Source organism: Prinia subflava, chromosome 5 (genome assembly GCF_021018805.1).
Source record: "Prinia subflava isolate CZ2003 ecotype Zambia chromosome 5, Cam_Psub_1.2, whole genome shotgun sequence".
Lineage (NCBI taxonomy): Eukaryota > Metazoa > Chordata > Aves > Passeriformes > Cisticolidae > Prinia > Prinia subflava.
Genome location: NC_086251.1, coordinates 4,196,322 through 4,217,484, shown reverse-complemented (window position 1 = coordinate 4,217,484; position 21,163 = coordinate 4,196,322). Strand labels below are relative to the sequence as shown.

Here is a 21,163-nt window from a genome sequence, read left to right as displayed (position 1 = left end):
CACTATTGCCTTATGTCACCCCACTTTTGTAGCTGCTCTTTCTGAAAACAGCATTGCTGCATCTTTTCCTTCTAAAACTTTCCCCCTCAGCCACACAACAGCTTTTTCAGCTTTCAAAGCACGTAAGAAGCATTAAGCATAATATAACATAAACAAACATAAACATGCCCCAAAGGACAAGACAACCCCATTCTTATTGGATCTTCCCTGTTTTCTTTTACCCTCGCTTTGGTTCCCTTGCACTCTTCGAGAAGCGGCACAAGGGGGAGGTTTATTTCTCATTTAGGAATCCACATATTGCCGTGCGTTGTGTGCACAGAAATACCGCTATTGCTTCATCTGAAGTTACTACTTGACTTTGTTACCTTCCTTTTCTTTTTCTTCGCCGAAAGAATTGTTAAGCATTGTAAGGGGCAGCCCAGGGAGGCGGTGGGGTCACTGCCCCCAGACGCGTTTAAGGAAAGGCTGGACACGGCACTCAGTGCCACGATCTGGTTGACACGGTGATGTCCGCTCACAGGTTGGCCTCGGTGATCTCAGAAGTCTTTTCCAACTCCATCAATTCTGTGAAATCAAGAATTTGGCTCCCGGGGCAGCCCGACCCGCCCGGGCTGAAGGCGGAACGGGGCTCCCGGAAGGTGCCCGGGTTCAGCCCCCGCCCTGCCCCGGGAGCCGAGGAGGAGCCGGGAGGCGGGACCGGGAGGCGGGACCGGGAGGCGGGACCGGGAGGCGGGACCGGGAGGCGGGACCGGGAGGCGGGACCGGGAGGCGGGACCGGGAGGCGGGACCGCGGACGGGGCTGAGCAGGCTCGCGGCGCGGCGGGAACTGCAGACAAGAGGCCGCCATGGAGACGCTTGGGGTGAGGGGCCGGGGCCGGGCCGGGGCCGTGCCCTCAGCGCTCCCTGCCCTCAGCGCCTGCCCTTCTCCTCCTCACAGGGAGCGCCTGTGGCCATCGCCGTGGCCGTGGTGGCGGCGTCGGCCGTGCTGCTGCTGCTGCTCCGAGGGTCGGCGCGGAGGCCGAGCGGCCCCGTCACGCTGCAGGACCCGCTGGCCAAGTACCCGCTGCGGCTGCTGGACAAGGAGGTGCCCGGGGCTCGGGGACCATCGCGGGTCCGGGGCAGGCGGTCCGCTGGGCTGCGGGGGCTCTTGGCCGTGGGCTGCCCCGGGGATCGAATCCGCAGAGCCCTTCAGGGATAGCTGTGAGCCCCGCGGCGCCCAGTGATGCTCCCAGGGCAGAGCAGGGTGTCCAGGTTCCTTTGTGCCACGCTGTAGTTTCCCGATGCCTCGCGTGTCCGATCGCCGGCCGTGTTCCTCCCTCGGTTCCTGTCCTGCGTGCACCACGGGAAGCGAGCCCGGCAGCCGGAGCTTCTGCACGCCCGGTGATGCCTGGTGTCTGGCCACAAGCACGGAATGCGCTCACTGTCGTTGGGCATAGGGTTTCCTGGTTTTTTCTGTGTGACGGTGCTGTAGGGATTGTGCAGGCAGGCAGAAGTCACTCCTTGTGGAAGTAAAGAGGAGAAAACTGCTTCTTAAACTCCTGGTCATTTCAGCTTCATTTTTTAAAGCCGTTTCTGTGTCCTTTCCCAGCATTTGGCTTCCATGCTAACAAAGAGCAGGCTTGCTGAAGCACTGTGTGTTGAGTAGTTTCCAGTTCCAAGTAGTCTTGATGCTGACCTCATTCTAACTTTGGTTTTTCAGGAAATCAGTCACGATACTAAGAAATTCAGATTCGGGCTACCCTCAACGAATCATGTATTAGGATTACCTGTAGGTAAGTACTGTAAACACTTAGTTACCTACATTTCTGGTTTCTCAGAGTTCTGGGACTTCTGACTGTGAATTTAAGACTCAGAAAAGCAAGGAGTTGAAAGCCACGTCTGAATGCTGTTGTCTCAGAGAGGAATGTCAGGTTTCCCAGAGGGTTGTATTTTTGATCTTTCCTGTGTGCTTTGTCCAGTTGTGTGGTGTGGAGTTAGAAATGGAGCAGTGAAAGTGAACTGAGCCTGATGGAGTTTGTCACCAGTCAGGATATAAGCCAGAGTGGTATCTTTCAAAGCTTTTTCATATTTCGGATTTGCATTCTACTTCCATCTGGTCCCCTCAGTCTGTTGGCAATTACCCTCATGGTTTTGGCAAATACAGTCACACTTGAAAAGGAGAAAGGGGACAGCTCTGCTGCCTGGGAAGACACTGAAATATTCAGAGCTTTTTCTGTGCATGCACTTATGTTTGAATTACACACATTTCCATGCAACGTAATCTGGAGTTCTGTAGCACAAATTTCAGCCTAGGATTGGCCTTCTCTCCTGTACCCTGGAACACAGATGGCACTGAACCTTGGACCTTGAATCAAGGATAAAAGTCTCCCTCCCTGATCTGCAGATGAGGCTCTGAGCTCTCTGGCAGTTCCCTGTGCTGTATGGCAGCTGTCAGGGTCGTCCCATTCCATGTAAGCATGTCCTTGCACGCTGCTTGTTTTTCTCCAAACTCTCTTCTGGCTTGTATGGGACAGAGTAATGGAACTAACTAGACAAAAGGTAAACCAACTGAGACGTGCTCTGCAGTGCTTGTGTTTACCCAGATTCATTCTTAAGAATTCAGGAATAAGATCCTGAAACTATACTACTTCCTGGGCGGTTCCTGCTCTGTGCTGAAAGAGGAGGAGGAACTGAATGTTTCATTTATATGGCAAAGATTTTCTCTGTCATAGCATGCGTAGCAGGTTACAATACCTGCCTTTCCCTCCTGTCCTCCAGGTATGAAAAAAAATCAGATTATAATCCTTTTTCCCTAGGCCAACATGTTTACCTTTCTGCAAAAATCGATGGGAATCTGGTGATTCGAGCCTATACCCCAGTTTCCAGTGACGAGACAAAAGGTTATGTTGATTTAATTATTAAGGTAAATTTTGTTTTCCTTTAATATAGATAAGTTGCTAATTGGAAGGAGGGCAAGTAGCTCATTTTACTGAAATGGTTTGTTTTAATTTAGTCATCAAATTTTGTCTTTCATTCAAATTTCATTGTTACCGGATCACATCTTTTTCAAATAGGGTGACTGCGTGGCAAACAACTCATTCCACATTGCCCTTGAGTAGTAAGTTGTATCCCGAGTGTCTGCTGTGTGGCACTGAGGGATGGCACAGGAAGAGTAGAGGGAGAGAACCCCTTCCTTGGCCATACTTTAGGAACTTCCTTAACATCTTTTTTTGGCAGTGCACGTGTGGAATTCGAGACGGATGCTGCACTCAGAGTGCCTCATTAAAAGCTTCAGGGGCTCTGAGTATCAGCCCCTCGTTATCTAAAAATGCTCGTACCTTTTCTCTGTAGCAGTCCCATGGGCATCTCCACGCAGCTCTCAGGGTCTGTCTGTCTGTGCCAGTAGCTGGTCTGTAGACTCAATGGCTCACTTTCCTCACACAGGGATGAGGGAAGAATGCCGAGCTCTGTCCGGACTGACCTGGGACCCTGCTGTCCCTGGTGTACAGCTCCAGCTCTTCATCTGCTGCAGTCCCTTCTCTTTTTAACCACTTCCAGCTCGCTCCTTCCCACCCCAGCATGGCCACCTAACCCTGTCCCTCCCTCCTCACAGCACGGGCACCAGACTCCAGCTGCCTCTCACCACCTAACTCACTCTTTTATCACACCAGAGCTGGCAGGGCCAGGCTGTTGCCACTCTTGGGTAATTAACACAGCTGCAAGGTCTCAAAGTCAAGACTGCTCTGGGCACTGTCTCCATGTCTCCCCACAATCTCTCTCCCTCTAGACACCTATGCTGCTGCTATGCTTACAGCAAGCAGCTCTAAACAAGTCAAACAAGGGAAATCCTTTAAGCTAAAGGATGCAGGATTATCTGAGCCCAGGACTTCTAGATTTCCTAATCCTTTTCTATGATAGAGTTTGTCCTTAGGCAAAAATCCAGGCTTTTTTTTTTTTTTTTTTTTCTTCATGTTATAATGGTGGTGAATTGTTGTGAACTGCTTAATGCTTCTTACGTGCTTTGAAAGCTGAAAAAGCTGTTGTGTGGCTGAGGGGGAAAGTTTTAGAAGGAAAAGATGCAGCAATGCTGTTTTCAGAAAGAGCAGCTACAAAAGTGGGGTGACATAAGGCAATAGTGACATGAGGGCAGCAGCACATCGTGTGCCTGCCGCCCATCCCTGCTCTCCTGGCTGTTTGCAGGGAGCAGAGGGACACGTGCCCACCAGCACTCTTCACTTATTTTGGCTGTTTGCTGTTGCAAGGCTCAAGAGATAACTGAGAGCAAAGAGTTGCCTTGATTTCTTTCTCGGGTGCTGCATTTCAGGCCTGCAGGATTGTGTTTTACAGTTCATGACACTGTCTGCAGGAAAGTTAGGGGTTGGTAATGTGCAAATGACTGTTCTTATAGGTCTACCACAAAAATGTGAGCCCCAAGTTTCCAGAAGGTGGGAAGATGTCCCAGTATCTAGATAATATGAAGATTGGAGACACCATTGATTTCAGAGGGCCAAATGGACTCCTGGTCTATAAGGGAACAGGTACTGTGACACAAAGGTAGGAGAGCTAAAGGGAGGTATTGGTTATTGTCAGAGGTGTTTTATAAAATTTGACAACTATAGAGAATGTTCTCTTTTTTTTTTTAAGAGGAAAAGAGGAAAATCACCTTTTTTAGACTTGATCATGAGCCTGTCAGAGCTGATATGATGGGAAAGAGTACTTTGTGTAAAGAGAAGTGACGAGTGTCTCACTCCCAGGACTATAAATCTGAAAAAACTGCTATTGTATTACATGGCTGAAAAGTCTGCACTGGAAATGAAATACCTTAGCTATACATATGGAGGGAGATGCTTCTTAAGCAACTGAGATGGTGACTTACAATGCCCTCTGAGAATCTCAGTGCTGTTACTGAATAACCAGCTGACTGAGGGCCAGCTCCATTTCATCATCAAAACAGGTCTGAGTTGACTGAAATAAGATCAGAGGAGTAATCCTCTTGTAGGATACAAGTGAAAGATTTTGCACTGACCTTGACTGAGAGGAGTTGTGAATTAAGTCTCTCTTCAGAGTGCTCAGCACTTCTCTGGACACTCACCTCCTGTGATCAGCAATTTCCTGATGGATCTATCTCAGCAGAAAGAAGGGATTGCCAGAAGAATTGTCTTTAACTGATAATCTGTAGTAATTTCTTCCCATGTAATCTGTATCCATGTTTATTTGGAAGTTCATGTACCTATAGGCTTGGAATATTTCTTCTAGGTACCTTTCTTATCAAGCCTAATAAGAAGTCTGAAGCAGAGAAAAAGTTTGCAAAGCACCTGGGGATGATAGCTGGAGGAACAGGTAAAACTAATCCCATCATGTGGAGTGTCTAGTGAGTGAAAATGTCTTTGTGCATGTATGTGAGGATTGTCACTGTACTTTAGTAGCAGAGTACTTACGCTTGGATTTCTTTCCATTAATTTCTTTTCACGGTGGCAACACTCAGGCATTCCAGTGGTTTGAGCTCAGTCCTGGGGAGTAGCAGCCTGAAGGTTGGAATCCTCATTTACCTTGTGACCTTAGAGAACTCACTTCATCAGTGACAAAAACTATTTTAAGAGAATGTCTTGAGGGTAAAATTCCGCGATACGGAATCCTAAAGAGAAAAGCTCTGCATCCAAGAATTGTGGGTTTGTGTTGGAACTGTTTGTCATAATAGAAACCCTCAGTCTCTGCACTCCGTGTGGATTAGAAATCCAGAGCTGTGTAGCCCTGTGTAAACTAAGATCCCATTGAAGGCTGAAGGGAGGCAGCCTTAATACTGAAACTGTAGCCATGGAAAGAAATGCCCACTTGATAACCATTTTGGTTTTTAATAGGAATAACTCCCATGTTGCAGCTGATCCGTCAGATCACAAATGATCCTAAGGACTCCACAAAATGTTACCTCCTTTTTGCTAATCAGGTGAGTATTCTGTCCCACCTCTTTGTTCTTCTTTAGCAGCCCACTTGTTTTTGCTGGCTTCTGAGCTTTTTAAGCTGATGGCACATGTTTCGTACTCTTTCACATTTAGTCGTCTCTTCACGGTTTCGCTGGATTCCTACATTAGGAATAAACACTGTGAGCAGATCCTGATCCCTCTGCTCATCTTAGTTCCTTCACTGATTTCAAGGAAACAGGATTTGTTTCCACTAATCTGTTTGTACCGTTAACCTTCACCATGCTGGCCCAGGGACATTTGCTATGGTCAGGGGCAAATCCAGCTCACTGTGATTTTAACCTGGAGTAAAAAGTTGTCATCTTTAGGACTGTGTTTTGGTGGTGGCTAAGTCTCACAGTTTGTTGTTCTTAATCCCAGTTTACAAAAGTCTGTAATGATAATAGCTATCATTGAAGGGGCAAAATACCAAATCACTTTCTTGATTTGCATAATTTCTATCATTGCATTTGTTGTGCATGGCAGATGAGCTCCCATCGGAGGGCTCCTGGGATGGTTTGGAGCTAAACAGCCCTGTCATTTTGCAGACAGAAAAAGATATATTGCTGAGAGCTGAGCTAGAAGACATTGCCAAGAGGCATCCTGAGCAGTTTGTGCTGTGGTACACACTGGACCGACCTCCAAAAGGTAGGGACACGTGGAAATGCCTTTGCTCACCCCTGTGCAGCAGTCAGAGCTTCAACAAACCTTACCCCACACCCTGTTTGAAAAAGGGATCTAAGCCAAGTGGGCCTTAAAAAGTGGGAGCTCATAATTAACCTCATTTGGGTCAGACTTGTTATTTAGTGCATCTCTTCATGTATTTCAGTTGTTGGGAAATTTCATCAAAAGTTCAGCTCTGTTTTGGGCTGTCTCCCAAATCAGGTTATGTTAGCATGTTGTTGGCATTAAATAGTTTAATACCTGTAAGTATTATGTGCACATCTTCATTTTGCAGCAGCTCCAGGTTAGATTCTGGTAAAACAGAGCTGCCATGGGTATGGATTACAGCATCATTTTCCAGCTTGGCTCACCTCAAATGGCAGATGCATACAATAATTCTACTGCTTGAAATAGTTGAGCATTTCTTTCCTCTTTTAATTCGTTTTCTCTTATCAATAAACAGAGCTTTTGTTATCACTGAACTTTGTCACCTCACCGCTCCATCTCAAAAAAAAAAAAAAAAAAAAAAAAAAAAAAAAAAAAAAAAAAGTAGTACAGATCTCCATACCTCTCCCTGCCACTGGAAAAGCTGATTCACTCTTCCTTTTTATTCGTACCTGCTTATTTCTTTTATAATTTATTGTTTTAAGACCTCCATGTCTCCTCAACCAGATCCTTGTTATCTACATCTTTGCTATCTACATCCTTCTTGTCTCTGTGAAAGGGGATGACTAGGTCTGACCTGAGTGAGGAATTTAACCCTCTCCTGTCTTGCAGTGATGGTGCCATAACTTGATGCTTCTTAACGAGGTTTAAAAAGGCTTCACCTGTACAGAGACACAGAGTAACTGAATGAATTTCTTTGTTGCAGACTGGAAGTACAGCTCTGGTTTTGTCACTGCAGAGATGCTGAAAGCCCACCTGCCTGCCCCTGGCAGCGAGACCCTCATCCTCATGTGTGGGCCACCCCCAATGATTCAGTTTGCCTGTCAGCCCAACCTGGACAAGCTCGGCTACCCCAAGAGCAGCACATTCGCTTACTAACACTGATGGCACCTGAGACCTTTTTTGGAAGTACTGAGTATTTTTCTACAGGAACAGTTGATGTGCAACTGTGCAGCATTTGTGTGTGTGTGTTTTAACCCCCTGATGTAATTTCTGTGGTTTATAATTTCATAATTTACCTTGTGTGTTTTCATACTAAGAAGTTGAGAAATCCTCTTGAATTGTGTGGGAGTTAGTCTGACCTCTGAAATTAATATATAACATTAATTCTGAGGAGCAAAAAAAAATAAGATGAGAGGTCATTCACATGAATTGGTGTTAAATCATTCCACAGTCAGCAAGCGAGAGGGGAACATTCAGAATTTATTCATAACAGTCAAAAAATAAGCATTTATACCAGTGTTATGCTAATCAGGATTTCTTACTACCTATATTTAAAAGAAGAATCAATTGTTTTGTGGATTGACTATTCACAGCCAAGTTAGCACAACAACACACTGAGTTGTAAAGACAGCATGAAAAGAAATAGAAAATGTTGTGTTTGGAATGGGAGCAGCCCATTTACAGTGCTGTAATAAGTCTGTTGGCTAATTGACCTGACAAAGGATTTCAAACACCCATGGTACCTGAACTGGTCACTAGCACTGACTGCATTGCCAGACTGGTACATTTAATACTTTTTATTAAACATTAAACAGTACAGTTTGCTGATGCATAGACTTACTTCTCATTCTCCTGAGTTATCCTTTTTTGCAGTTTGCAGTGATGGAAAAGAACCTGCCTCGATTTTCCCACCGTGGACAATCAAATCATGTGTTTGTCTTCTTACACCTGACCATACAGTGCAAGGTCTGTCATGAGGGACCTGTAAAAAGCACCCCAGGTAGTTCTCCAAGAGCCCTAGCTGCATTCTGTGGCCAGCCCTGGAGTTTTCCTCTTTATGTGGGAGGGTTGTGGCTGGCAGTGACCTGCCCTCAGGCTGTATTAGAATCTAAAGCAACACCTGCAGCCAGCAAGGAGGGTGTGATGCAAACCAACCCTGTATAAAGTACTTCTCCTTACAGTTAGGGAGATTTTTTTTCTGGCATTTATGTGTTTACTAAGAGAGCTTCTTAGTAGCTCACTAATACAGGAGATGCACATGTAAACAGATGCCACAAGTAATTGCTGCTGTAAAGGTGATAGCTTCACCCCTAGCCCCTCAGAAAGTGAGAGGCCACATTTCCCTCTGATGCAGTCCTGTCTAGCCCAGTACAACAACAGATTTATTTTGTCAGGTGTTTCAAAGAAATATTTGTGTTATTCTGGTACTTTCCTGGTAGTCTGAGTTACAATTTCCTACTACAGTTCTTTTTGCCTTAGGTAAAGATTTGTGAACATGGCAGCTCATCATCCTAATAAAAGCAAGGGCTTGGTGGACAGTGTTATGTTCCATTCTTCCCATCCTACAGTGCACTGACTTGGATAAAAAAGAGGGCTCTCACCAGCATCCAGCTCAATTCCAGGTAGCTCTGATTAACCCCCACAACACAGTTATGTATTAATGATTCCTGCACTACAATTATAAAAATAAAAAATTACCAAAAGTCTTTCATGTAACAGTACATCAACATAGCATGTAAAGGACAGTGAATAGAAGGACACAATGTTGCCAGTCTTGGCTTTCCCGACTCTGGGTATGAGTCCCACTCCTCTCCCAACACCGTTTCCTATTACATGATGTGGGAAGACAGCACAGAAGAAAGTTACCTGTAAGGTGTGGCTGCACTGACAGGGGGAAATGCTGCGTGGAGGTGGCAGTGGCAGGAAGGAGGGAAAGCTTTCCTGCTGCACAGCATCCAGCTGCTCCTGGCCCCTCCTGTAGGCACGAGGTACAAGTCGTGTTCTTGGTCATGCTGAAGCATCATCTCCAGTCTTCAAAGGTCGGTGTCAAAAACCTGCTGTCATTCAGCATTTCATCCTGGCTCAGCAGCGTCTGAAAGAACAAGAAGGGCAGGACTGAGGGGGTTTGGTGAAGGGCCTGTGCTCCCAGAGACCCAGCTGCAATAACAGCCGGCTCACAACACAGGTGGTGACAGCCACACAATCAAAATTAATTTCTTCAGCTTTAAATAACTTTCTTGCCTGAGGAAATTCTTAGAGATTCTGTGTCTGGCATGCAACTCAACTGTATTTCATAGTTCTTCATTACATGTTCTGGTCGCTTATTTTTATTTCTTAATAAATTAGCTTCTGTGGAACGAAGCAGCAGAACTAAAGTGTTTTGTTTTGCTGAGTTTTACCTCATGTAAATTTTCACAAGTGTGTACCTCATTCCTAGCTGCTGTGCCTGAGGTGGTGGTTACCTGCAAAATCTTGGAAGAATTGTTTTCATTTTGTCAGAGGCAGCGGAGTTCACGAAAACTTAAAACGAAGCTTAATTTCTAGAGCAATTTAAAAGCAGGGTGTTTTTCTGACTGGATGTCCCACCAGGCTGTAAAGAGATACTTGACAAGAGCAGAGACCAACTCACTCTTCATTACCACCAGCAGTGACTGAGTTCAGTGAGTTTTGGCAGAACACATTTATGACTTTGGAACAAGAGAGGAACGAGTACTCACCGTGAGGTGGGTTATGCCTTGGGAAAGAGCCCCTATTTGCATGACTGTGCCTTCTGAGTGTTCCATCTGTAAAAGCAGTCAGCAACTAGTTCAAATCAGACAGCACGTGCCATTTTATTCATTCTACATGCAGTTTTGGGTGGCATCTGTGCCTGGACAAATGAATTTGGTTAAGTTAAAAGGCTCCTTAACAAAAATGCCTCTGTGCTACAAGGTATGTGAAAATGCATTTAATGACAGGAAGAGTGGATCCTGATGAAGAGATATTGATTCCATGAAACTTGGCCTCTATTTCACAGAAGAAAAGGAAAAGCTTAACTGATATTACCAATGAAAAGTCATTTCCAAATGGTCTAACACTATGGTATGCTTCTTTCACAGGCAAGAAGTCCTTGAGACAGTCCTACCTCTTTTTACATAGCAGTGTCACCAGTTCTGGGCACTGGGATGTCCTGCATGGGCCACATGCTCAGAAGTCATGCTTAACAGACAGACCATGCTGCCAGACAGTGCAAAATCCAGTCTTTCTGTCATGCTTGAAGAACTGCACAGTGCAAGTTCTTGGCTCCAAGTTAATGCATCCCCTCACAACTCTTAGCTGAGCACGTGGACATCCACACTCACAGTCAGGCTTTGGTATTCCCCCTGTTTAGGAGCAGTACATTGAAAATGACCACGGTCAGCCAATGAACACAAATGAGATGTTAGAAGCATTCAACCATGCAAATGAAAAAATTACCTTCACAGTTAGTCTTTTCAATGTTGTGACCATTCTCTTATGAGGCTTAAACTGTTTTTGTGTCACTGGAGAAAGGCCAGTTTACTCCAGCTGCCTCTGTGTGGCTCTTGTGTGTTGCCAAAGTTCACACAAGGCTCCAGGAGCGCTCTGTTTTTCAGGGTTTGCATCCCTTTACACAACAGCAAAGTTGAAATAAAATTGGATCATCTTTAGTCTTTATCATATGCTGTCTAGGCAGTTTCATTCACAAGTTCACTACTACATTACAGAAGTGAATTAACTGTTGCTTTATTAATAATTTGTTCGTTGCTGATGCATTGTCTTCACATATAATGTCTAAACAGAACTACTCCCCACTGTACACCATGAAAGAAAAAATTCAGTTGGATTCTCTGATTACTGTCTGTTAAAAAATACAATCCAGTTGTATTTTAATATGACTTGATAGCTTTGTATAAGTTTGTCCAAATGGATTTATTACATCAAAAACCACCCATAAAGATAATGAAAAAATAGTGTGCCATACTAAAATTATGAAAACTAGCATTACAAAAGTTTCATGTTTACTGCAACCACGCCCTTGACTGACAAAATACCTCCATCTTCGGAGTGTAAAGGTGTCATAGTCCTGAAAAAGAGCTTGAGGATGGATGAGTTTATGATGATGTTGATTAAAAAAACCCCCAACATTCTTAGTCTGGAACTCTTTCAAATGTCCACAGCCAATACTTTTCCCAGTGAGTTCATGCGGATGCAGCAAAGAGTTTGTTACAGAGGAACATTGGGTTATTTGCAAGCTTTGGAATGCAGGGAGAGGATGAGATGAGGATGGCATCAGTCTGTCTGTCCCACCTGATCCAGTTCCCTGTCAGTGAGAGGACTGAGTCCTTTGTGGCCGCCGTAGTTTTTCGAAGTACCATTTGCAGCAGCTTGGCTTGTATCCATAGGACAAATGTAGTCTGTCGATTCATCAAACTTCTTTTTCCTCAAGTTTCCAAAATGCGAAAATCCAAGTTTCCTTGGCTAAAATAAGGAGTCAACACAAGCAGTTTTGAGTAAAATAAGTAAGCTTGTTCTTTAAACATTCAAAATCCTCCCCTTTTTCATTTACTGCTATACCCTGGTCACTCAAGTACACAGATACTGAATTAGCTACATTTGTTCTCAATTTGGAGTCACAGTGGACGATGAATGCATTTATTTGATGTCCCTTCTAAGAAAAGATGGAACAGATTGCATGCTTATTTTCAGGACCTGATTGACACAGATAAAAAGTGAAAGGTCTGGTATCTAGAATTAAGGTAGCATCCTAGAATTCACCTCTCTCTGCCCACGTTTGTCCCTTATTTTCTCTGTGATTCAGAGTGGAGCAGTCTGACACTGACAGCTCTCCTTCCTGACAGCAGTGCCTACCCGAACTTTGGCAGTGGTGGTCAGGGGTGTGTATGCTGCTGACTCCACGACTTCTCTTTTTTCCTGCTGTGCCTCTGGCCCAATCAACACGTTAAAATTGGTGGTGAGGTGGCGGCGCAGGAGGGTCTTCTGGGGTGGGATGTTCAGGAGCATGGCCAGCGTGTCGCCATTGAAGCGAGATTCCAGAATCTGGGAAGTGGGCAGGATATTTGTTTTTTATACTAATATTTGCAGTCGTACCCTAGTACAGTGCTCAGCAGAGGATTTCTCACTAGCAACCTGCTCACACAGCTCACTCATGATACTGGGGTTTGAAGGGAAATACCCAAAAGGAGCCAAGAAAAAATGCTGAGCATGATCAGGCAAATATGTGTTTACATTTATCGTCAAGCCATACATCTGGGTTGAGTCTTTCTTTTCAGAATTTTCTGCTCTACTCAGAGTACAAGCTTAATCTTAGTATGATTTCTACCACTGCATTTTTGCAAAAACTCTGCAGCAGTAGAATCAAGGTATTTCAGAACTCTGGCATTACTGAGCTGCAAATAGTTTTGAATGTTTTGAATTAAAACAATGTCATTCCTGACTGCTGTGATTTCAGGGTAGTTATTTAGCATCGCTCAGAGTTCTGGTTAATCGCTCAAACAAACACTCAGTGATGCCTTGTCAAAAGGCAACTTTGGCACAGTGTAGTTCAGGTTTCATTTCATGTGATGCTGTCAAACACTTGTGCACAGCTCAGCTTTGATTACAGAAAGTGTTTTAGTTGGTCCTTTTTTATTTTATTTTCCTGTGTAAAATGGAGATGCGTGGGTCAGATCAAGAGGCTCCTGAGAAGGCCTGACACGCCGTCATATATCACAGGCGTGTTTGTTCCTTTCTGCTGGAGGAACATCAGATCAAAGCCGCTTTACATTACAGCCTGTGACAGGGTCAATCCTTACGATGAGGCCGCCGTGCACTCCGCTGCCTCGGAGGTTGGGAGCGTATTCTGCCAGGTCCACTGATCGGAGCCACTCCATCACCCTGTGGTTGGACCACTGCACCACGTCGGAAGCAGAGATGCTGTTCTGTTGGAGGGAGCACAATGGGGATGGCACCACAGCCTGCACAACTCCCATCTCAGTTCAGATCAAAACAGCCTCCCTCCTCCTCCTCCAAGGGCACTCCCCTGACAGGGGGATTGTTTCTCTTCAAGACCCCTGTCAAGCAGCCCCTGATGAGATGGCAGACCTGGTCTAGTACTGATGAAAGCCCACATGTTGCATTAAGAAGTGCAACAGCAGAGATTACAGGGATAAAAAGGAAACGTTTTGACAACAGGGTTATTAACAGTGTTTAATGCTAAGACAAAGCTATGCTGATCAAGTAAGGCAAAAACCTTACAGATTTTAAAAATTAGGTCAGGCAAAGAGAAATCATTCCAAATTATTCTCCTGGAAGATGAATTAACTTTCTTTCCACTATGCAAATAGCTTCTGAAGAGAAATGCATGAGATTCAACTAATAAGTGGCATAACTACTGCTTTAGGTGCAAGTCCCTAGAAGCAATGATTCTGTTGTATCACTTCTGACTTTCTATTCCCTTTGCTGGGACCAGGGAATTCGTGCTTGCTTAAATAAATTTATTTCAACCTTCTTTTACCTCCTCAACCGGCCTCCTGCGTAGACAGTGGGGGTTGAAGCCATTGATGTGCAGCACGTGAATGGCACATTTAATACTCAGGTGATGCAGCTGACTGGTGACTTTCAGGAAGAGAAGGTCATTCTGTGGAGGAGAGAGACTTTGAGGTGGCACAGAACACACATCAAAACAGATACTCTCCACAGGAACAAAGAGTTTACAATTGCTGTGTAGTTTTATATAAGACTACAGTAACTGATCTAGCAAAGATTAAAGTTGATACTTTAAAGAGGATTTGGGTTTTGTTAAGGTGGAGATTTGGGGGGATTCTGCTGTTGGCTTGTTGGGGTTTTTTTAAATTGTGCCATAGCAAGGCCTGGCTAAAAAAAATGAAGGCAGGAGTGTAGCCTGTTAAGGAAAATCCAGGCTTGGGCAGGAGAATGGGGAGAAAACACGGTGGCTGTGGGTGAGGTCATGGTGTGCTGTGGAATGTGGTCAGAGCTGTACAAATCCCTGGATTTTCTGCTGTTACTTTGCTGAATGCTGTTGCTAACTTGGTGTGGAGAACAATGAGCTCCAGAGCTTACATGTAAAACAGGTAATTTTACTTTTAATTGTGATGAGCTACATGATATTGAAAGAAGGACTTGGCAGAAGCTATCCCTAACATATGACTTATTTAAGGACCTTAAGAACAGATTCCATGCACTAGGCAGCACAAAGGAGTTATTGCTGGCACTATTTCTGTCTCGCAAAAATTCTTGAACTGCTCACATCCAAAGGAAAATTTTAAAAGTTTTTGTGTATTCTGAAGTTAAAATTGGTAAAACTGAGGATAAAGGATTGTACTTACCACAGTTAAGTACTGCAACATCCTCCCATCTACTCTGGATTCATGAAACTGGTCTTTGTACTGAGGTAAGCCAATGTCATCAAGCCACCCTGCACATGTAAGAGCAATGTGAAGGCAAATCCAGCTCAGTGAGAATGAAGCCCCTTCTCCCCTCTTGCCTGGTTTCTTTCGATGCATTCAGGTGGCTCATTCTACCTATTCCCCTCTCCTGGGGACAGCCTCTTGTCAGCAGCCTGGAAGCAATTCCCCCCAGCCAGCTCTGTCCACAGCAGCCCGGTGCTGTTAGACACAGAGCACGTGATGGAGCTCATCCTCACATCCTCTGCAGATAATGGAGCTGTTCCTAGACTGAGCCCCCATTTAACACCCTCCTGTCTGACAGAGCTCCCCATGCAAGAGCATACCCAAGCCGTATGTTTGGTGCCAAGAACAAAATAAAAATCCTCAAAAATCCTTCTATGGTGAAACCTAGTGCTTTTAAAAGATGTCTGGTAGCTACTTAAACACGAATCAGGCTGCCCTTTCATAGAGGTGGGAGAAATTCCTTCCCAAACAATTCTGAGAGTCCAGACACTTACGTGTCACCCAGATATGATCAAGTTGTGCAGACTTCTCGTCTTGTTTTGCATTTATAGCTTTAATGGCCAAAACCAGTTTCTTCCTGTGCAGTGGATGCTTTATTCCCATTTCCTGCAACAAAAACCATCAACAAAGGGTTTGCCCCGCCTCTGGCTCCTTTCCTCACATGAGCTAACTATGAAAATGGATACTGTGGATTTCAGAAAGCAGAGACAATGGTTTGGAGGGACCTGGTTCAGGATCAGCAGGCAGAGAGAAGGAGTGATTACCTTTTCCATGTCCTGAGGTGTTGCAGTTAACAGCGTGTGGCCTGATGTCACCCACTGCCGGGCAAAAATCACGTACTGGCCCAGGCCAAAGTCCTCAAGCCAGTTACAAACCCTTTCGGTGCTCCACTGAGCAAATGGGGCATTGTGGTCACTGAAAAGCACAAGAAACATTGGAAAAGTCTTAGAAGAAAAAAGGAACGTCCACATTGGAAAGCTCATCGTGTGCCAGGGGCAGCACCATGGCAAATCTGTCGGTGTGCTGTTTTCTGGGTGTCCTGGGATTTGGCAGCCCAGCCACAACATTTGGCTGAACAGTTGCAGGGCAGATAAGAATTTCACATTTTCTGTTTGAAAAGAGGGCAAAGGGAATTGCTGAATCCTCATCATGATGCAGATGAGGAGGTAATTATTCTCCTTGTACTTTAACAAAGTGAAATTTTTGACATTCCACCAAGCAGCTGGGGGAGTGCAGGCAGGGGAGATTCTCAGGATAGTTTTTGCTACCAGAGAAATTCTTTCCAGCAGTTGTGGAATTCCAGGGCTTGGGCAAACTCCCCAAGAGGAGGTTTGGCTGTTGGGCACATGCAGCACACCAGGCTGTGCCAGGGAGGGGGGAGCCCTCACCTCTTGTGGCCTTTGGTGTCCTTGGAGCGGGATAAGCGCGGTCCAGCCGTGGCCCGGAGTCCTCCCCTGCGGAACTCTGCCAGGCCCAGGTCGTCTGCAGGGAAGTTACCTGACTGAGTCCTTCGTATTCTTGCAAGACAAGAGTGCCATGACAGGACTGTTAGCTGGGGACAGAGGGTGTTTGTTCTGCATGGAAACTACAGTGACAACTAAACCTCTGCTGACCCCCCTGGAAACTGCAAATGCCACATTCTAGAGGCAGCTGAAGTAGTTCTAGGAAATTCAGTCTGCACCTAACTCTGGAGGGAAAAAAAAGGGCTCTGCAGAGCAGCAGTAAAACTTTGCTCCAATTGCTAATCCAGACTTGGAAAGGGCTGCTGTTGCTGAAGCAGATCAAGTGTACACAGCGCAACCCTGCCCTGCTTTCTGTTCCCTTTTCCCTTTTTTTTTTTACCAGGTGTCTTTTGTAATGAACAACTTGCTACAATGCAATTTTTCATGGCCAATAAAACTGCTGGGATGTTAAATTAATAGCACTAAGATGACAGCAGTGCCTTATTTCTTTCACCAGCATGATGCAGTGAACACTCCCAACAATTTTTCCACCCCACTGTGTACACAAGGACACACCCAGGCAATCCCACAGCTGCTTCTCTGAACCCCAAATTTTAGGTTATTCTTGCTTTAGATAATTGTATATTTTGCTGGATATTGGTTTCATGCTCAGCTGAAATGCTTTCACAGTGAATAAAAAAAAAAAACCTAAAAAAGGCATTACTTTCCCCAGATTTTCTTGATCCCTTTTGGACTCTTTCTGTTTTCTGGAGACCATGGAGACTGTGGACCTGAATCCGTTCCCAAAGAGAGAGGTGAAAGGTCATCCGAGACCAGCGTACCATCCGTATTCTCTGTTTCCCCTGGGTTAAGAACAGTATTACAGTCACATTTTATACTAATTATTGATCAAGTTGTTGTCTGGGAAGCTGATGTTTAAATGCAGAACATGACACAAGAGTACAGATACCTATAAAATTGTTCTTGTGCTAAAAAATAAGCCAAACAACAACACATGCTCAGAAGGTGAAAAAACAGCTGGACATTTGATACAAAGGAAGTAAAATAATAAACCACTGGGTAAAATAATTTTGTTATTTCAGTCTTTTCTATTTAACTACATTATTTGAATTCATTTAAGCTCTTTTTGCCTGCTCTTAATACCTCAACTCCTCCATCAAAATCAGTGGGATTTTTTCTAAATTCAGTGAAAACAGAATGAAACCAGGAGTAAGTGTCATAAAAAGAAACTCCATGTGAATGCCACACAGCAGGAGCTATTACTTCATTTCAGTACTACATGTAAGGAGCTCAGTCTAGAGGGCTCAGCTGGGATTAGTATTTCATGGGGAAAAGGAGGGGAAAGGAAAGAACCAAAGGAAGCAGCAAAAGGAAGGTTCAAATTGCATCTTTTTGGGATACAGTACCTAGCACGGGTGCACTGACACTCCTGACGCGATCTTCAGTCATCCCAAGAAGCAGAAAGCCAGATGGAGAAGCAAAGAAGATACAAAACACCAGCAAAATAAAGTTACAGAAGGGCAAAGTAGTTAAGCTAAGCATTAAAAGCAGAAACAAAAAGAAAAAGAAGCAGTTATGCTCGACATGGAAGTGAATGCACAAGCCCCAAGAACTCTGCACAGATCATCTTAAACGGGTAGGGCTGAAAATGGATCTGTTTGGGCTTTCCTAACTCTTCTTGGAAAGTTTTAGCTCTTTAAGCAGAGACTACAAAGCTCTACGAAGCCTGCAGAGTATCTGAAATGAAGCAATTACATCCAATTGCTCTGAAATACAAATTAGAGGTGGAATGGATTTACTGCACAGGCAAGAAACAAGCCAATCTGCAGAAGAAAGTTCTCTTAACTGAGTGTATTTAAGAAGCCATTGCCTGTTTCTGGAAAAAGAACATTTTCCTTTACAAGCTCACCCACCCTTGGATAATCCTGCAGTTAGTGGAAAACACTACAGCATGGCTTATGCATTGCCTACAAAGTTGCCATCACAAAAAAGCTCTTTCAAAACCCCTACACAACCACAGCCTATTGCAACCTTGAAACTGCAATGTGCTAGAAGCTTTAGGGACCAGAAGGCCTTCAAATAAACCAGCTCCCACCAGAGGAAAAAAAACTACAGCCAAAGCAAAAAAGACTTAAGAATCACAAGGGATACTCTTGTGCCCGAGCTCCCAAGCTCACCAGTCCTAAAAAAAATACCTGGTCCTGTGCCTCACTCTTAACAGCTTTTTGTAAACAAATATGTGCTTAAGGTGCCACTGAAAAGAAATTAATCCAGGCTTCCACAGGAAGAGCAGAAATGCTACAGAAATTAATACAGGGCTGTGGTATGGAAATATATTTGCAGTTCCAAAATCCATGGATGTTTTTCTGCTTGTAGTAAATTAAATTTTCACTAGCGAGTCCCCCACAGCTAAGCAACCAACAGTGCTGATAGAGGGATCTTTACCCAAAATGTTCATGGAATTGGTAGTCGTACCATAAAGTTTCAAATGGTATTGTCAGATGCAACAGAAAGAAAAGAACTCCTCCAACTTAAACTCTTCCTTCACTCTGCCATGAGGTATGGGAGTATTTCTGGTATTTGTTAAAAAAAAAAAAAAAAAAAGAAAAACAAGAATAAAAAGTAGTAGGCCATTGCCTAAGTGAACCATGTGAACATCACATTGTTCCAGCACAGGAGATTCCATCCCACGCCATGTCCCAACCCCCAAACCCTTTGGATTTTCCCCTGGAACAGCACAGGTACGTACTCAGGCCCGGGACGCCGCTGTCACCGCTGTCACTCGCGCCACCTCCATCTGGGGACCTGGACACGCCCTGCTCCCCGTTCTGCAGGGGCCGGGGCAGCTTCCCTGGCAGCGTTTGGTACTTGCTGCTTTTCCCCATTGCCTTACTCTGCTGTTTTTGAGAGAGAGAAAGATAAAATAAACACAAAATCAAATAGCTCCCAGCCTCTGCAATCCGGTACACAACGCTCTTAAGGCTGAGGAACAAGTGTGACCCCACTCCCTGCACGCTTGTGCTTGTAGACAACTCAATCCAAACCCATTCACCAGCTGACAGCTTCCCAGCTAAGACACAGCCTTGCTTTCCCAAATCTGCTCCTCCACTTCATGCTCTCTGCACTACTTTAAAACATATGTTAAATATTATGTGATTTTGCCACAAGAATTGTCTGTCTTTCCTCCAGGACAGTGTGCTCTATTCAGTAACCCCATTCCAACAAAATTATTTCAAAACCTTGTCTGTGACAGGATGATACAGTACAAAATTCAATGAGAGAACCACTGCTTTATCTGTTCTTATTCCAAGGCCTAAAGGAGCCTTTGGATGCTCCAACTGCAGGCCAGATTGCTCAGTTCCTCAGCTCCTGCTCCATTTTTGTCAACTGCAGGAGGACATCCTGACTTGTACCAAAAATATTGTCAGAGCAGCGAAATTGTGTCTTACATCAGCCTTGTGTATTCTGAGACTGACTGACCTCAGCTTCATGTAACAAACTTCTGGATAAAAAGTTAAAAAACCCTAAAGATTTCCCTCTCAAATCTTCCCTCTCCATCTCAGACCCTGTGTTTTGTTTGTCAGCACTGGAACTATGCAAACATTTTGAAGAGAAAATGAATATAAAATGCAAACCAGCCACACCATCACAGCACATCACATCACACCACACCAGAGAATTGTTAGGGAAGGTTGCAGTTAATATACCTCTTGTTCTACAACAGGCTGTGCTGGTTTTCCATCTACATACTATGCAGTTTCAGGGAGGGCAATTTCAAAGGTTTATGGAAAAAAGCAACAGACAAATGTTAGTATTAACATACATACATGGAACATCAAATATAGTCTTATTGCTATAGAGATGGTGCTTAATGCATGGACAATATATTACAACGACTGTTACCTCTATTTCATCTCAATCCAATATCTAATACTAGTTGTGTTTGCTCATTCCCCACTCTACAAAATTCCCGTTTAAGTTCTGTTGTGATCAAAGGAATTTTGCTATTTTCATGTTCCTGGGAGGTCCCTTCAGACTCTGAGCAGGGAACATAACAGCTGTTTAACAGATCAATATGAAAACCACTGACATAAAATAACACACACAACCCAGAATGGGTCCAGCTGAAACCATAAAGAGCTCTGATAGAAACTGAGGGATAAAAATTCCACCATGGTTAGGTCAGGGACACCGATGTGGTTTATTATTTTAATATTATTTTTGCTGGAAGCCATGAGAATTGGAGCTTTGAGCAAGGCAGAATAACTCCAGCACCAATGTGTAGGCCCAGCCTTATGACAGCATATTGCAGAGACAACTTCAGATTTCTGACTTAGGACAAGAAAAGAGCCAAGTAATGATGAGAAAACCATCAGTTCTTCATGGAACCAAATGTCAGTTCTGATTTGTCACATGTGTGTGACTACAATCAAACAAATGCAGCACCCACTTCACACATTCTACTTGGTCACTATCACCTCCAGCAATTCAAGAAAAATAATAACATATTTAAGATTTTAAAGGTTTAAGAATTGGAGCAGTCATATTACTGGTATCTGGATGAAATGACATTACTGGGTGTAGGTAAATGACATTACTGGGTGTAGGTAACCTGGTATTAAGCCTAATTTGAGTAAAGAAAACAACAACAGTCTCACAAAGCAGAACTACAAAAGTGTAGAAAAATGTCAGTGTACATAATGACAAAACAAGACTGTGGACCACATTGTAACAAGACTTTGCAGAGTGGGAAATTTTATACTGGGATGGAATGGTGTGTCAA

General features: G+C 44.2%; 2 protein-coding genes across 21 annotated transcripts in view; one reads left to right on the top strand and one right to left on the bottom strand.

Annotated features, from left to right (window-relative positions):
* The first annotated feature begins 703 nt into the window (after nt 1–703).
* LOC134550793 (NADH-cytochrome b5 reductase 2) lies at nt 704–9,848 on the top strand. The gene is made up of 9 exons (XM_063397633.1): nt 704–860; nt 938–1,084; nt 1,700–1,772; nt 2,796–2,902; nt 4,388–4,517; nt 5,236–5,319; nt 5,838–5,923; nt 6,485–6,584; nt 7,471–9,848. The coding sequence occupies exons 1-9, from the start codon at nt 846–848 to the stop codon at nt 7,641–7,643; spliced, it is 915 nt and encodes a 304-aa protein (XP_063253703.1). The 5' UTR covers nt 704–845; the 3' UTR covers nt 7,644–9,848.
* The window catches only part of PPFIBP2 (PPFIA binding protein 2), a 99,056-nt gene continuing 85,840 nt past the window's right edge, over nt 7,948–21,163 (bottom strand). For 18 of the 20 annotated variants that reach the window (XM_063397612.1, XM_063397616.1, XM_063397618.1 and 15 more), the window contains 11 exons: nt 20,088–20,129; nt 19,130–19,277; nt 17,084–17,222; nt 16,306–16,434; nt 15,682–15,832; nt 15,412–15,523; nt 14,834–14,922; nt 14,002–14,124; nt 13,301–13,426; nt 12,357–12,545; nt 7,948–11,966 (listed from right to left, as the gene is read on the bottom strand). In XM_063397612.1, coding sequence (XP_063253682.1) covers nt 11,778–11,966; nt 12,357–12,545; nt 13,301–13,426; nt 14,002–14,124; nt 14,834–14,922; nt 15,412–15,523; nt 15,682–15,832; nt 16,306–16,434; nt 17,084–17,222; nt 19,130–19,277; nt 20,088–20,129 — 1,437 coding nt within the window. In that variant the 3' untranslated portion in view covers nt 7,948–11,777. The remainder of the gene's footprint in view (nt 11,967–12,356; nt 12,546–13,300; nt 13,427–14,001; nt 14,125–14,833; nt 14,923–15,411; nt 15,524–15,681; nt 15,833–16,305; nt 16,435–17,083; nt 17,223–19,129; nt 19,278–20,087; nt 20,130–21,163) is intronic. The other 2 variants (XR_010080439.1, XM_063397617.1) reach the window with 2 other exon arrangements.